Consider the following 14,165-nt stretch of genomic DNA (forward strand, 5'->3'; position numbering starts at 1 on the left):
CATATTAATGAATTTACCATACATAAAGGAAGCTTGCAAACTGCTTTTTGCCTGACACATTTTTATTAAACAAAAAGATCTGGAATATAAATATCCTTGCTCTAGGCTTGGCGCAGTGGCTCACGGCTGTAATCCTACCATTTTGGGAGGCTAAGGCAGGAGCATCACTTGAGCCCAGGAGTTTGTGACCAGCCTGGGCAACATGGCGAAACCCCTTCTCTACAAAGAAACACAAAAACTAGCTGGGCATGCTGGCTCAAGCCTGTAGTCCCAGCTACTAGGGAGACTGAGATGGGAGGATTGATTGAGCCCGGGAGGTTAAGGCTGCAATGAACCATGATTGCATCACTGTACTCCACCTTGGGCAAGAGAGCAAGACCCTGCCTCAGAACAATACAATACAAAATGTCCTCATTCTTACCTAGCAACTATAATATCAACTTTTAAAATCTGGAATATTTGTGGGATAGGGAAATGTTTGGCTCACAAGGTTTCAATTACTGTTTGCTTTCGTAGCCCCAACAATGAGAAAAAAGTTTTTGTTGTTGTTGTTTTTTGTTTTTTTAAGTACAGGAAGATTAGGCTGGGCACAGTGGCTTACATCTGTAATTCCAGCACTTTGGGAGGCCGAGGTAGAAAGACTGCTTGAGCTCAGGAGTTCAAGATCAGCCTGGGTAACAAGGCAAGACGCTATCTCTGCAAAAAATTTTAAAACTAGCCAGGTGTGGTGGCATGTACCTGGGGTGCCAGCTACTCAGAAGCTGAGGCAAGAGAACTGATTGAGCCCAGGAGGATGAGGCTGCAGTGAGCTGTATTTATGCTACTGCACTCCAGCCTGGGCGACAGGGGGTGGGGGGAAGCGGTACAGGAAGATTAAGCAAAGGAAAAAACTCCCATGAAGAACAGTACCAATACTCTGATAAAATATATCCATCAATACACTGAAAGATGTGTTACAGAAGTTGTAGATTAGATGTATGTGCTCTAACCAACCTACAATAAGGAAAATACTTTTAATAAGTCGTTAAAACTTTGACTCTTTGTTGACACACCTGGCTAAATTCTGATCTCTACCTCTCCTTCACAGAGTAGCGCAAATAATTTTGCTAAATAGTTCTATACAACAAATACATTAAGTTACGAGTAAATAAAAATTAGTCAATTTACCGAATGAACCATTGAGGAGGTAGGGAGCATTTATATTTACATTAAATTACATATAACAACATAATACATTCTTAATATGCTTCTTCATATATATTCTTGGTAATGTTTTGGGTTTAATAACACTGAACAATAGTGACTTTTTAACTATTTCTTGAAAGAACTAAAGGAAATGCAGGTAGGTAGGATGGTAGGAGTGATAAAATTCTAGTTTTAAAACCAGATCTATGCAAAACGTAGCATTCTCAAATAAATGTAGAAATAAAGTAGTACACTTATTCAAAACTGTAGTGGAGAAAGAAAGAACAGGAGTAGTAACCATGTGAGTTTAGAGGAAGAGAGCAATCAGATGCAGTGTTCTCAGGACAGAGGACATGCACCATGGCCAATGGGTGTCAGGGATGGGGGTATCTGGAAATGACAACAAATGGAAGTGGAACTGAGAAGACAGAAGAATAGAACCTGTGGAGAAATATGTATCTCTAGACCCCTACCGTCTTCGCATTTCCGCAAAGCAAAATTTTGCTTTGTTTACCAAACCTACCTGAAAGAATGAATATATTCATATCTGTGAATAGAAATGTGGATTACTGTTTTCATATTAAGTACAGAGGATTCATGCAGCCTATATACAGAAAATAAATGTTGGATACCAGAACCTTTGTTACTGATAAATAAAAAATGATGTTATAGTACTGTTTATTTAAAAACCAGTGGCCCCATCAGTAAAGATTATATCCTCCTTCCCCTAAAATTCTCCTAGACATTAAAGGATCCAAAGTATTAAATTCTTACAAGTTTGTTTTAAAATGTTATCATTCAAGTAAGCCAGTCTTCAAATTCTATGAACACTGACCCTTCAATAATCTTGTTCCAGAATTGGAACAAGATAATATGACACACTAGATTAAGACAGCAATTGCAAGGCATATTTGAACAGCTTACTTTCTTTAAAACATCTTCAAGGCAAAATAAACTATAAGAGAAAATTAATAAATACTGAGCAGAAACTACAGTGTTTAAAAAAAAAAAAAGGATGGCCGGGCGCGGTGGCTCACGCCTGTAATCCCAGCACTTTGGGAGGCCGAGGCGGGCGGATCACAAGGTCAGGAGATCGAGACCACGGTGAAACCCCGTCTCTACTAAAAATACAAAAAATTAGCCGGGCGCGGTTGTGGGTGCCTGTAGTCCCAGCTACTCGGGAGGCTGAGGCAGGAGAATGGCGTGAACCCGGGAGGCAGAGCTTGCAGTGAGCCGAGATCGCGCCACTGCACTCCAGCCTGGGCGACAGAGCCAGACTCCGTCTCAAAAAAAAAAAAAAAAAAAAAAAAAGGATTAACTTTCTCTATCTCCCCATAGCTTCGATGATGAATTTTTATCTTTTTGCTTTTTTTACTGAAAATAAAGGACAAATTACTCTTTAATCTTGAACACTATTGTGCCAGGGTAAGAACAAAAAAGTTTAGGACCTTTGGTAAGACAATTTAATTAACAGTGAAGAACTGTATGTTATACTATTTTTCTATCTTTAATTATATAATTCAGCATTTCCTTATGTGAAATACTTTAATATTTATGGGCTCAAAGAAAGTAATTATAGGACCTGTGAAGGTTTAAGAGCCCAGATAGGGTTTCCCTATGTTGCCCAGGCTGGTATAACTCTGGGGTTCAAAGGATCCTTTAGCTTTGGCCTCCCAAAGTACTTGAATTACAAGCATGAGCCACAGAGTCCTGCGTTTTTTTTTTTTAAGACAGTCAACAAACCATTCATTCTTAAAACCAATCTGTTTTGCCATCCTTAAGAACAGAGGGCTATTAAGAACTAGAATACAAAGACAGAATAAATCCAAAATAAGAGATAGATTCTTTCAAGAATTTCTGTAATTCAGAGAAATTTTAAGAAATAAAAACAAATACAAAAACAGAAATAACAAAGAGGCCAGGCGGGGTGGCTCACGCCTGTAATACCAACACTTTGGGAGCCTGAGGAGGGTGGATCACCTGAGGTCCAGAGTTAAAGACCAGCCTGGGCCAACAGGGTGCAACCATGTCTCTACTAAAAATACAAAAATTAGCTGAGTATGGTGGCAGGCGCCTATAATCCCAGCTACTAGGGAGGCTGAGGCACAAGAATCACTTGAACCTGGGAAGTGGCAGTTGCAGTGAGCCGAGATCACGCCACTGCACTCCAGCTTGGATGACAATGCAAGACTCCATTTCAAAAAATAAAATAAAATAACAGAGACATCAAGCATGGATGTACCAAAAGCAGAAGATAAACAGCCAAAGGGTGATGTTTCTCTTTTTTTGAGATAGGATCTCACTCTGTTACCCACACCGCCAACTCCTAGGCTCAAGTGATCCTCCTGCCTCAGCTTCCTGAGTAGCTAGGACTATAGGTGCATGCCACCCATGCCTGGCTAATTTTTTTCTTTTCTTTTTTTTCTTTTTTTTTTTTTTAAGAGACAGGGTCTCACAATGTTGCCCAGGCTGGTCATGAACTCCTGGCCTCAAGTCTCTCAAAATGTTGGGATTATATTGTGCAGGCCTGATATTTCTTCCTTCCCTTTCCTTTTTTTTTCCATTACCTTAAACTTTTAACAGTTAACTGATGTTTCTTAAAACCATTTTCTAGATACCAATTTCTGCTAGGGAGATTTCTACTGGTTTTGTTTGTTTGTTTTGGTCATATTTTGTTTATATTGGGTCCAAAATTCCCTAAGGCACACAGGTTCTTACTTAGAATAACACTACACTGAATTATCTAGTTCTCTTTTTTCCATGTTACTGTCAAGGGAAGCCACTTTTGTAGCACAATTTACATAAATGCAAAGGCCTTTTTAGCTCCATCATCCATATTGAAGAATCCTAAGTTAAATATAATACACCTCTGGGGTCCTTTCCCTCATCTCACAGTTAAGGGAAACTCAAAATCTGACACAGTTTTAAATCAGATGTGCCCTGTTCCCAAAATGATTTCTAATGACCCTCCCTCATCTTTTTAGTTTACAGAACAACCTAGGAAGGTTAAAAAAACAAACAAACAAAAAACCATACTCTATTGTCTTAGAATCCAGGGAGAAAAAAAACCTGGCAATTTAGTTTCCTGAAATACAAAGTTGGGTAGAAAACTATTAATCTGAGGCAGGCAGATCACTTGAGGTCAGGAGTTCAAGACCACCCTAGCCAACATGGTGAAACTCCGTCTCTACTAAAGTAAAGTACAAAAATTAGCTGGGTGTGTTGGCGGGCACCTGTAATACCAGCTACTTGGGAGGCTGAGGCAAGAGAATCACTTGAACCTGGGAAGTGGAGGTTGCAATGAGCCAAGATCATGCCACTACATTCCAGCCTGGGCAACACAGCGAGACTCTGTCTCAAAAAAAAAAAAAAAGAAAAGAAAAGAAAACTAACAATCTTTTCAAAGTGGGCAAGTAGCTGGATAAAGACAACTAGAATGGGAAATCATTTTGACAGTGGAAGCAATCTATGAGAGGATCTACAGTGGGAACAGGCAGGAGTGTTGTAGGCTACAGACCCAGAAAACTAGTGGGATTCCCTCATTAGCTGTTCTAGGCTCTGTTCAACACAACCCTTCTGTTGTTTTATATTTCAGAAGTTGGATCTTCCTAAAAGTGGTATTTAACAAAAATAATCCTTCTTCCTTGAATATGCTATTTTAATAATGTATGTTCATGTCTACTGTCAAGTAATGAAGAATAAAATAGAAACCAGTAACATCTGCAGTTTGATGTGCTGTGAGTAGGAAACCTTGCTCTGATTGCTCTGATCCACCGAGTCTCCTGGCCTACTTTTGCACCTCTGGAGCTGTGGAGCTGGCCTGCTTGCTTGTTAAGTATTTCCTACGGACTCTTGCTACTCTGTCATCCTCTATGAGTTTGGGGATCTTCCCTGACATTCCTTAAAAAACAGCACATTCCATCTTATACTTAATGCTGACACTTGAAAAATCAAGCTGGATATCATCACCTCAGTCTCACTTTATTCACTATCCTTATATTACAGACTTCTATAAATATGTTCATCTTCCTCATTAGATTGCAAACATCCTAGGATAAGGAAAACTGCTATCTGAAACATTTTTAAGTTCTATGAACCCATACATTTTTATTTAGTAAATGAGTTTGATATTGTACGTGACACTCTACAGAAGAACTGGATACAATTAGAAATTAATATATTAATATAGAATGAACAAATTAAACTTTAAATATTTCAAAGCTCCTTAGCTGCTCTTCTACTTTGGAAGCAATCAAACGCTTGATGACAATATCTATGATGTCAACTAAAGGTCTCAGAGATTACAGTCTTTAACTTCATCATACAGTACAAATGTTATACTGTATATTTATCCAAAGACTTACAAACCAAAAAGTATCTGAGACAGGTCTCAAACAATTTAGAAGTTTATTTTACCAAGGTTAAAGATGTGCACCTAGGAGACAGATCAGTGCCTTTCTCCAAAGATGATTTTGAGGGCTTCAGTATTTAAAGGGGAATGGGCAGACATTAGAGAAAGAGGAAGGAATTTTTAAAAGGTGGGAGTAGATAAGAGACAAAAGTTTACATTCTTTTAAGTCTCTGATCAGCTGTTCACATGTGAGGGGCGGTAGAGGACTAGTCACTTATGCATTCCTCTAGCTCAGTGAATCTGCATTTTTACATAAAATAAACATAGGGCAGAGGAAGCAATCAGATACGCATTTGTTTCAGATGAGCAGCGGGATAACTTTTGAGTTCTGTCCTTTTCCGACATCTGTGAAGAAAACTATCAATTCACATTGTCAGCAAAAATTTAGCAGAACTGTTTTAGGGTAAAGATCTTGGGGCCCACAAGGAATTTCCTAGCAGGCAAATTGTAAGAGAGGTATGTAGCTTTTTGATAATGTAGCTATCTTACATAGCTACAGAGGCAGCTTTGCTGTGATGCAAAGCTTTGGGAGGCAGGTTTGCCTGATGCAGTTCCTAGCTTGACTTTTCTCTTTGGCTTAGTTATTTGGGTGTCCCAAGGTTTATTTTCCTTTCACAGACTATACATTCTCCTTAGAATACTACTATGAAAGAGAACACTTTATCTTAGATGAGATTATCAGTTATATTCATAACTGATCATCAGTTATCAGGATGTCAATGCTTCTGTTAATTAAAAAATGTATACAGAAAAGAGAAAAAACAATGAGGCCTTACTTTGTGCATGCCACTGTACTAACAGTTTTCTCATGTTATTGAAAATTCTCTTCTCAAAGTAGAATACTTGTATTTTATAGAAATATGTTGCCCTTTTTTTTTCTTTTTTTCTTTTTTTTTTTAAGACACGTTTCGATCCATCGCTGAGGCTGGAGTGCAATGGTGCATTCATGGTTCACTGCAGCGTTGACCTCCCAGGCTCAAGCAATCCTCTCACCTCAACCTCTCAGGTAGCTAGGACAACAGGTGTGCACCACCACACCCAGCTAATTTTGGTATTTGGTATTTTTTGTAGAGATGGAGTTTTGCCATGTTGCCCAGGCTCATCTTGAACTCCTGGGGTCAAGCAACCCACCCACCTCGACCTCCCAAAGTGCTGAAATGATAAGCATAAGCCACTGTGCTCGGCCTGTACTTCTAGTTTATAAATAAAAATCTGAAGTTCAGTGCATTTGAAAAAAATCATTTCTATAATAACCAATTATGAAAGACTCATATGTATCCTGTTTTCCCAAAGACATAATAGTATGACATTATAAATAATTGTTATAGAAATGTTATCAACATAAATTTCAAGGAAGAAATAAGAAATATACTGAAGAGCTTCAGCTTTCATACAAATATAAATATGAGAGGCAGAAAAACTGCAACATATGAACAGTCTTAAATAGAATTTGTTTCTATAGGGACTTAAACTGTAAGTTATAAACACAGAAGGGTAGGTCCCATTTGGGGAAAATGGCACAGAGCAGGCAGGACTAACTTGCGGCTCCCACTTGGACAAACAGAGCAGCGTGCACAGACCCACATGGTGAACTTTTGCTCCAAGAACTACTGCAGGAACATACCAGGAAAGCCAGAGAATCCACAGACACTTTGAAGGAGGTGGATTGCAGCTACACGCTCCGTGGGAAAGCCGAGGAACTCCAAAGACAAAGGACATAATTGCTTGGGAGCTTTATGGCCCTGCCCACTGCCTGAGATGCTGGTGCGGTTGCAGAGAAGGGGAATACTTATAGACTGCTGGTGGGAATGTAAATTAGTTCAGTCACTGTGGAAAGGAATGTGAAGATTTCTCAAAGAACTTTTAGAGAACTATTATTTGACCCAGCAATCCCTCTACTGGGTATATAACCCAAAGGAAAATAAATCATTCTGCACATCTGTTCATCACAGCACTATTCGCAACAGCACAGACACGGAATCAACCTAAATGTCCATCAATGGTAGACTGCATAAAGAAAATGTGGTAGATAGACACCATGGAATACTACACAGTCACAAAAAAACAAGGAGATCATTCCTTTGCAGCAACATGGATGGAACTGGAAGCCATTATCCTAAGCAAACTTACACAGGAACAGAAACCAAATACCACATGTTCTCACTTACAAATGAGAGTTAAACACTGAGTGCACATGGACAAAAAGAAGGGAACAGCTGGGTGCAGTGGCTCACACCTGTAATCCCAGCACTTTGGGAGGCTGAGGTAGGTGACCACCTGATGTCAGGAGTTTGAGATCAGCCTGACCAAGATGGTGAAACCCTGTCTCTACTAAAAATTCAAAAATTAGGTGGGCGTGGTGGCGCACATCTGTAATCCCAGCTACTTGGGAGGCTGAGGCATGAAAATCACTTGAACCCGGGAGGTGGAGGTTGCAGTGAGCTGAGATCGTGCCACTGCACTCCAGCCTGGGCAACAAGAGTGAAACTCCGTATCAAAAAGAAGGGAACAACACATACCACGACCTACTTGAGAGTGGAGGGTGAGGATCAAAAAACTACCTATTGAGTCCTATGCTTATTACCTGGGTGATGAAATAATCTGTACACCAAACACCCATAACATGCAATTTACCCATGTAACTAACCAGCACATGTACCCCTGAACCTAAAAGTTTTTTTTTTTTTAATTCTATTTTCTTTTGGAGTTTGGAACACTTCTGATTTTGGATTTTCAAATTAGGGTTGTTCAACCTGTATGAAAAAATTAACTTGAAAAGAATCACAAATTTAAGGCTGGGCACAGTGGCTCACACCTGTAATTCCAGCACTTCAGGAGGCTAAGGTGGGCGGATTGCTTGAGCTCAGGAGTTTGAGACCAGCCTAGGCAACATGGCAAAAACCCATCTTTACAAAAAACAGCCAGGCATGGTGGCATATATCTATAACCCCAGCTACTTAGGAGGTTAAGGTGAGAGGATTGCTTGAGCCCATGAGGCAGAGGTTACAGTGAGCTGATCGTGCCACTGCACTCCAGCCTGGGTGACAGAGCCAGATTCTTCTGAAAAAAAAAAAAAAAAAAAATTCATGGACTCAAATGTAAAATATAAAACTATAAACCTCTTAGGGAAAAAGAAGTCTCAGGATCTAGGGCTAGACAAAGAGCTCTTAAATTTGACACCAAAAGCATGATCAATAAAAAAGTAAATAAATTAGACTTCATCAAAATGAAAAATTTTTGCTCCATGAAAGACCCCATTAAATGTATGAAAAGACAAGCCACAGAGTAGGAGAAAATATTTATAAACCATGTATGTGACAAGGATTCATATCTAGAATATATAAAGAAATCTCAAAAATACCCAGTTAGAAAATGAGCAAAAGACATGATACGTTTTACCTGAAAGAATATACAGATGGCATAAAAAGATGTTTATCATCATTAGCTATTAAGGAAATAATGCAGAGAAACTGAATTAGCCATATACTGCCAAAGGGATGTAAAATAGGCTCTAGAAAACAGTTTGTCAATTTCTTGAAAAACTAAGTAACTACTATTTGACCCAGCAACTGCACTCAAAGACATTTATCTCAGAAAAACGAAAACTTATAGTCACTCAAAAACCTATACACAAATGTTTATATACTAACTTTAACAGCCAAAAACTGGAATCAAACTAGATGTCCATCAATTACTGTATGATTAAACAAACTGTAATACATCCATACCAATGACTACTGCTGAGCAATTAAAAAGGATCAAGTTCTTGATGCACACAACAATTTAGATGAACAGCCAGAGAACAATGCTGAGTTTAAAAAGCCAGTCCCGCCCCCTTCAACAGCTCAGCTGGTAGAGCGGAGGACTATAGGTGCACGCCTATGGCCATCCTTAGGTGCTGGTTCGATTCTGGCTCAGAGAGATGCCTTTGTTTGGCCAGGCGCGGTGGCTCACGCCTGTAATCCCAGCACTTAGGGAGGTTGAGGCAGGTAGATAACCTGAGGTCAGGAGTTCAAGACCAGCCTGGCCAACATGGTGAAACCCCGTCTCTACTAAAAATACAAAAATTAGCCAGGCGTGGAGGCAAGCGCCTGTAATTCCAGCTACTTGGGAGGCTGAGGCAGAAGAATCGCTTGAACCTGGGAGGCAGAGGTTGCAGTGAGCCGAGATCACACTACTGCACTCCAGCCTGGGTGACAGACGGAGTCTCTGCCTCCAAAAAAGAAAAGCCGGTCCTAAAAGGTTACACATTGGCCAGGCACAGTGGCTCACGCCTGTAATCCCAGCACTTTGCAAAGCCGAGGCAGATGAATCACTTGAGACCAGGAGTTCAAGACCAGCCTGGCTAACATGGTGAAATCCCGCATACACTAAAAATTCAAAAATTAGCCAGGTATGGTGGCACATACCTGTAACCCCAGCTACTTGGGAGGCTGAGGCAGGAGAATTGCTTAAACTCAGGAGGCAGAGGTTGCAGTAACCCAAGATTGCATCACTGCACTCCAGCCTGGGTGACAGAGCGAGACTCTGTTTCAAAAAAAAAAAAAAAAAAAGGTTACATATTACATGATTCAATGTATTTAACATTCTTTAAATGATAAAATAGTTAAAATGAACAGATTAGTAGGTGCTAGTCATTAAGAAGGAGTTGAGGTTGGGGATGGAAGAGAAGTACGTGTGGCCATAATAGGGCAAGTGGAGGATCTCTGTAGTATGGAAATGTCCTGCATCTTGCCTTATCAACATCAATACCCTGCTGTGATACTGTACTATAGTTTTGCAGAATGTTACCATTGAAGGAGACTGAGTGAAAAGCATGCGGAATTTCTCTGTATTGTTTCTTATACATGTGAAGAATCTACAATTGTCTCAAAATAAAAAGTTTAAATAAAATAAACATCTTAAAAAAGAAAGGCTCTTTACCTGCTAATCCTGCAATCCCTGTGTTTATCTACTGCTATGTCCTTATTTCTACTTGTCACTCAAATCAAGTTCCTTCTTTGCTCTTGGATTATTTGATTCTTATTTTATCCAGCTAATACCACTCAAATGAAATTACTCTTGCTAAAGTCAATGATAATCTTCCAACTGAAAAACAAAATTGAAACGTGCTAGTTTTTCTATTTACTCAGCCTCTAAGTATTTGACACTGATCACCACTCCTCTTCTATAAAAACTCTACCTCCTCTGCTTCCATAACAATACCCTCTACCAGGTCTTCTCCTGCCTCTTAGCTGCTCTTTGGGTGATGGGTTGGGTGGGGGGCAGGGGGCAGGGAGGGTGATCAGGGGAGGAGGCTTTTTCTTTCCTTTAACTTCAAAATGCTGGTTTCACTCAAGGTACAAATGCTCTTCACGTTCTATACATGCTTCTTGGGCACTCTCATATTCAGCCATTCTATCTAAATATTATAGACTATAGGCCTTCCTTACCAATATCTATTCACATAAACTGTTTCTAGATCAAGGTGAATATCTCACAGAAAACTCAAACATAATATATTCTAGACTAGACTACCCTCTCTTATTCTCCTCAGCCAAAACAATCTGTTTTCCTACATTCGTATAAATTACAGCTGGGCGCAGTGGCTCACGCCTATAATCCCAGCACTCTGAGAAGCCAAGGCAGGTGGATCACCTGGGGTCAGGAGTTCAAGACCAGCCTGGCCAATGTTGTGAAACCCTGTCTCTATTAAAAATACAAAAATTAGCTGGGCATCATGGCGGGCACCTGTAATACCAGCTGCTCGGGAGGCTGAGGTAAGAGAATCGACTGAACCCGGGAGGTGGGAGTCACAGTGAGCCAAGATAGCGCCACTGCACTCCAGCCTGCAGCCTGGGCAACCAAGAGAGGCTCCGTCTCAAAAAAAAAAAAAAAAAATTGTTTTACCATCCTTATATTTATCCTAGATGGAAACCTGAGAATTTAGGATAACTAGACTCTGACTCTGTAGGCTCTTCCTTCCTTAATCTCCATATCTAATAAGTTTCTATGTCATTTTAATTATTCTATGTCATTTTAATTATTCTGAATCTCATTTAACTTTGAACCTCTTCTGCCAGTTTCTTAATTCAGTTAAATTCTGATCATCTCCTAGTTGGTCTATCTCTTAGTCTGGCTCTTTTTTTTTTTTTTGAGACGGAGTCTCGCTCTGTCACCCAGGCTGGAGTGTGGAGTGCAGTGGCGTGATTTTGGCTCACTGCAAGCTCTGCCTCCCAGGTTCAAGCCATTCTCCTGCCTCAGCCTCCCGTGAAGCTGGGACTACAGGCATGCACCACCACGCCTGGCTAATTTTTTTTTGTATTTTTATTAGAGACAGGGTTTCACTGTGTTAGCCAGGATGGTCTCGATCTCCTGACCTCATGATCCACCTTCCTCGGACTCCCAAAGTGCTGGGATTACAGGTGTGAGCCACCACACCCGGCCTTCTTTTCTATTCTTCATACTGTTTACATGTTGGTTTTACTAGTGCTCAAATTTCTTCCATGGTTCCACACTGCTTTCAGGTTCTATATTGCTTTCCACAAACGTGAACTTTTCTATGTTTCTTAGTGTCACGTGTAAGACTTTTAAACCTCAACCTACTTCTCATCCTCATCTCCTACAGTGTATCCTTCTTTTCTGCTCTCTAGACTCACTGAGCCATCTGGCAGTTCCCAAACATGCCACAATGTCTCCTGGTATTACCTTAAAACAAGTTCTTTACTCTTCCAGGAATACCAGCCTTCCATTTACTTGGCTCCCACTCAGCCTCATGATGGAGCTCTAGCATTTCCTCCTGAGAAGTCTTGCTAAACATCTCTCATCCTGCAGTGACCATCTGTAATTACTTTGTAGACTTTACAGTATCAATTGATTTCCTTCTTAATCTCCTTTTGACTCAAAATTTTTAGGAAACATTCTCCAATTACACAAAAATTCTCTACTATGATCCAGATGGATCCCTTTGCCCCAGTGAGACCTTTGTAATTACTGTACTTATCTAAATTATTAATGATCATTCTTTCTGGTCTCTTATATTAGAATGTAAACTGCTGAAGGACAAGGAATTCTGTCCATGAGGACTTAGGACATAATTACATGTCTCTAAAAACTTTAAAAATACTAGCCAAGTCTTGAAAATGAACAGACCAGCCTAGGCAACATGGTGAAAACTCATCTCTACAAAAAAAATACAAAAATAGGCTGGGCGTGGTGGCTCACCTCTGTAATCCTAGCACTTTGGGAGGCCGAGGCGGGTGGATCATCTGAGGTCAAGAGTTCGAGACCAGCCTGGCTAACATGGTGACATCCCGTTTCTACTAAAAATCCAAAAATTAGCTGGGCATGGAGGCGCACACCTGTGGTCCCAGCTACTCAGGAAGTTGAAGCAGGAAAATCACTTGAACCAGTGAGTTGGAGGTTGCAGTGAGCCGAGATCACGCCACTGCACTAGGGCCTGGGTGACAGAACAAGACTCTATCTCAAAAAAAAAAAAAAAAAAATTAGCGGGGGTTAGTGGTGCATGCCTGTGATCCCAGCTACTTGGGAGGCTAAGGTGGGAGAATCACAAGAGCCTGGGAGGTCAAGGCTGCAGTGAGGCAAGATCACACCACTGCACTCCAGCCTGAAAAACAGAACGAAACCCTCTCAGATAAAAAGGAAAATAAATAGAAAAGAAGACTATTCAAGAAAAAGAAGAGGGTGCATTACTAGAGATAAAATTAGGCTATTAAAAGTAAGTACTGCAAATAATATCATTCTTTAAAAAAACAGATAATGCATCTCAGTTCTAATAGCCTCCAAACTAACCTTAGTCTTGCTGAACATTCTCCTTCTTCTTTGGCTACCCATCCAACATCAGCAAAAGAAGCCACTGCATCCTCTCCTGGGTGGCTGGGACTCCATTCTGTTGCATGGCTGTTAATCTACAAGTTACAAATAGGGAAAGTTCTTCATCTGGCACCAAAATGTTAAGAATAAATTTTTTTTTACTCACCTAAAGGAAAATCGTCAGCTCTGCTGTTAAAAACACGAGTGGTTTCTAACTCTTCCACTGAAGGTCTCTATGATTAATAGTCATAATCATAGTGTTGCCTAACAGTATATGACAATTGCAGAACTATAATTTAAGTTTATTCGGTTTTCATTTTGTAAGTTGTTTTTTTTTTTTTTTTTTTTTTTTTTTTTTGGAGACGGAGTCTCGCTCTGTCTCCCAGGCTGGAGTGCAGTGGCCGGATCTCAGCTCACTGCAAGCTCCGCCTCCCGGGTTTACGCCATTCTCCTGCCTCAGCCTCCCGAGTAGCTGGGACTACAGGCGCCCGCCACCTCGCCCGGCTAGTTTTTTTTTTTTTGTATTTTTTAGTAGAGACAGGGTTTCACCGTGTTAGCCAGGATGGTCTCGATCTCCTGACCTCGTGATCCGCCCGTCTCGGCCTCCCAAAGTGCTGGTGGCTTGAGCCACCGCGCCCGGCCGTAAGTTGTTTTTTGTTTGTTTGTTTGTTTGTTTGTTTTGAGATGAAGTCTAGCTCTGTCACCCAGGCTGGAGTGTGGTGGCTCGATATTTGGTTCACTGCGACCTCCGCCTCCC

The 14,165-nt window shown here is 40.5% G+C and overlaps 2 protein-coding genes across 6 annotated transcripts in view; both read right to left on the bottom strand.

Moving 5' to 3' along the window:
• Nucleotides 1-14,165, bottom strand: part of VXN (vexin) — a 965,102-nt gene that overhangs the window by 839,068 nt on the left and 111,869 nt on the right. The gene's annotated exons all lie outside the window — the stretch shown is intronic.
• The window catches only part of MTFR1 (mitochondrial fission regulator 1), an 88,045-nt gene that overhangs the window by 23,933 nt on the left and 49,947 nt on the right, over nt 1-14,165 (bottom strand). For all 5 annotated transcript variants that reach the window (XM_050802073.1, XM_050802075.1, XM_050802071.1 and 2 more), the window contains exon 4: nt 13,388-13,503. In XM_050802073.1, coding sequence (XP_050658030.1) covers nt 13,388-13,503 — 116 coding nt within the window. The remainder of the gene's footprint in view (nt 1-13,387; nt 13,504-14,165) is intronic.

This window comes from Macaca thibetana, chromosome 8, assembly GCF_024542745.1.
Source record: "Macaca thibetana thibetana isolate TM-01 chromosome 8, ASM2454274v1, whole genome shotgun sequence".
Classification (NCBI taxonomy): domain Eukaryota; kingdom Metazoa; phylum Chordata; class Mammalia; order Primates; family Cercopithecidae; genus Macaca; species Macaca thibetana.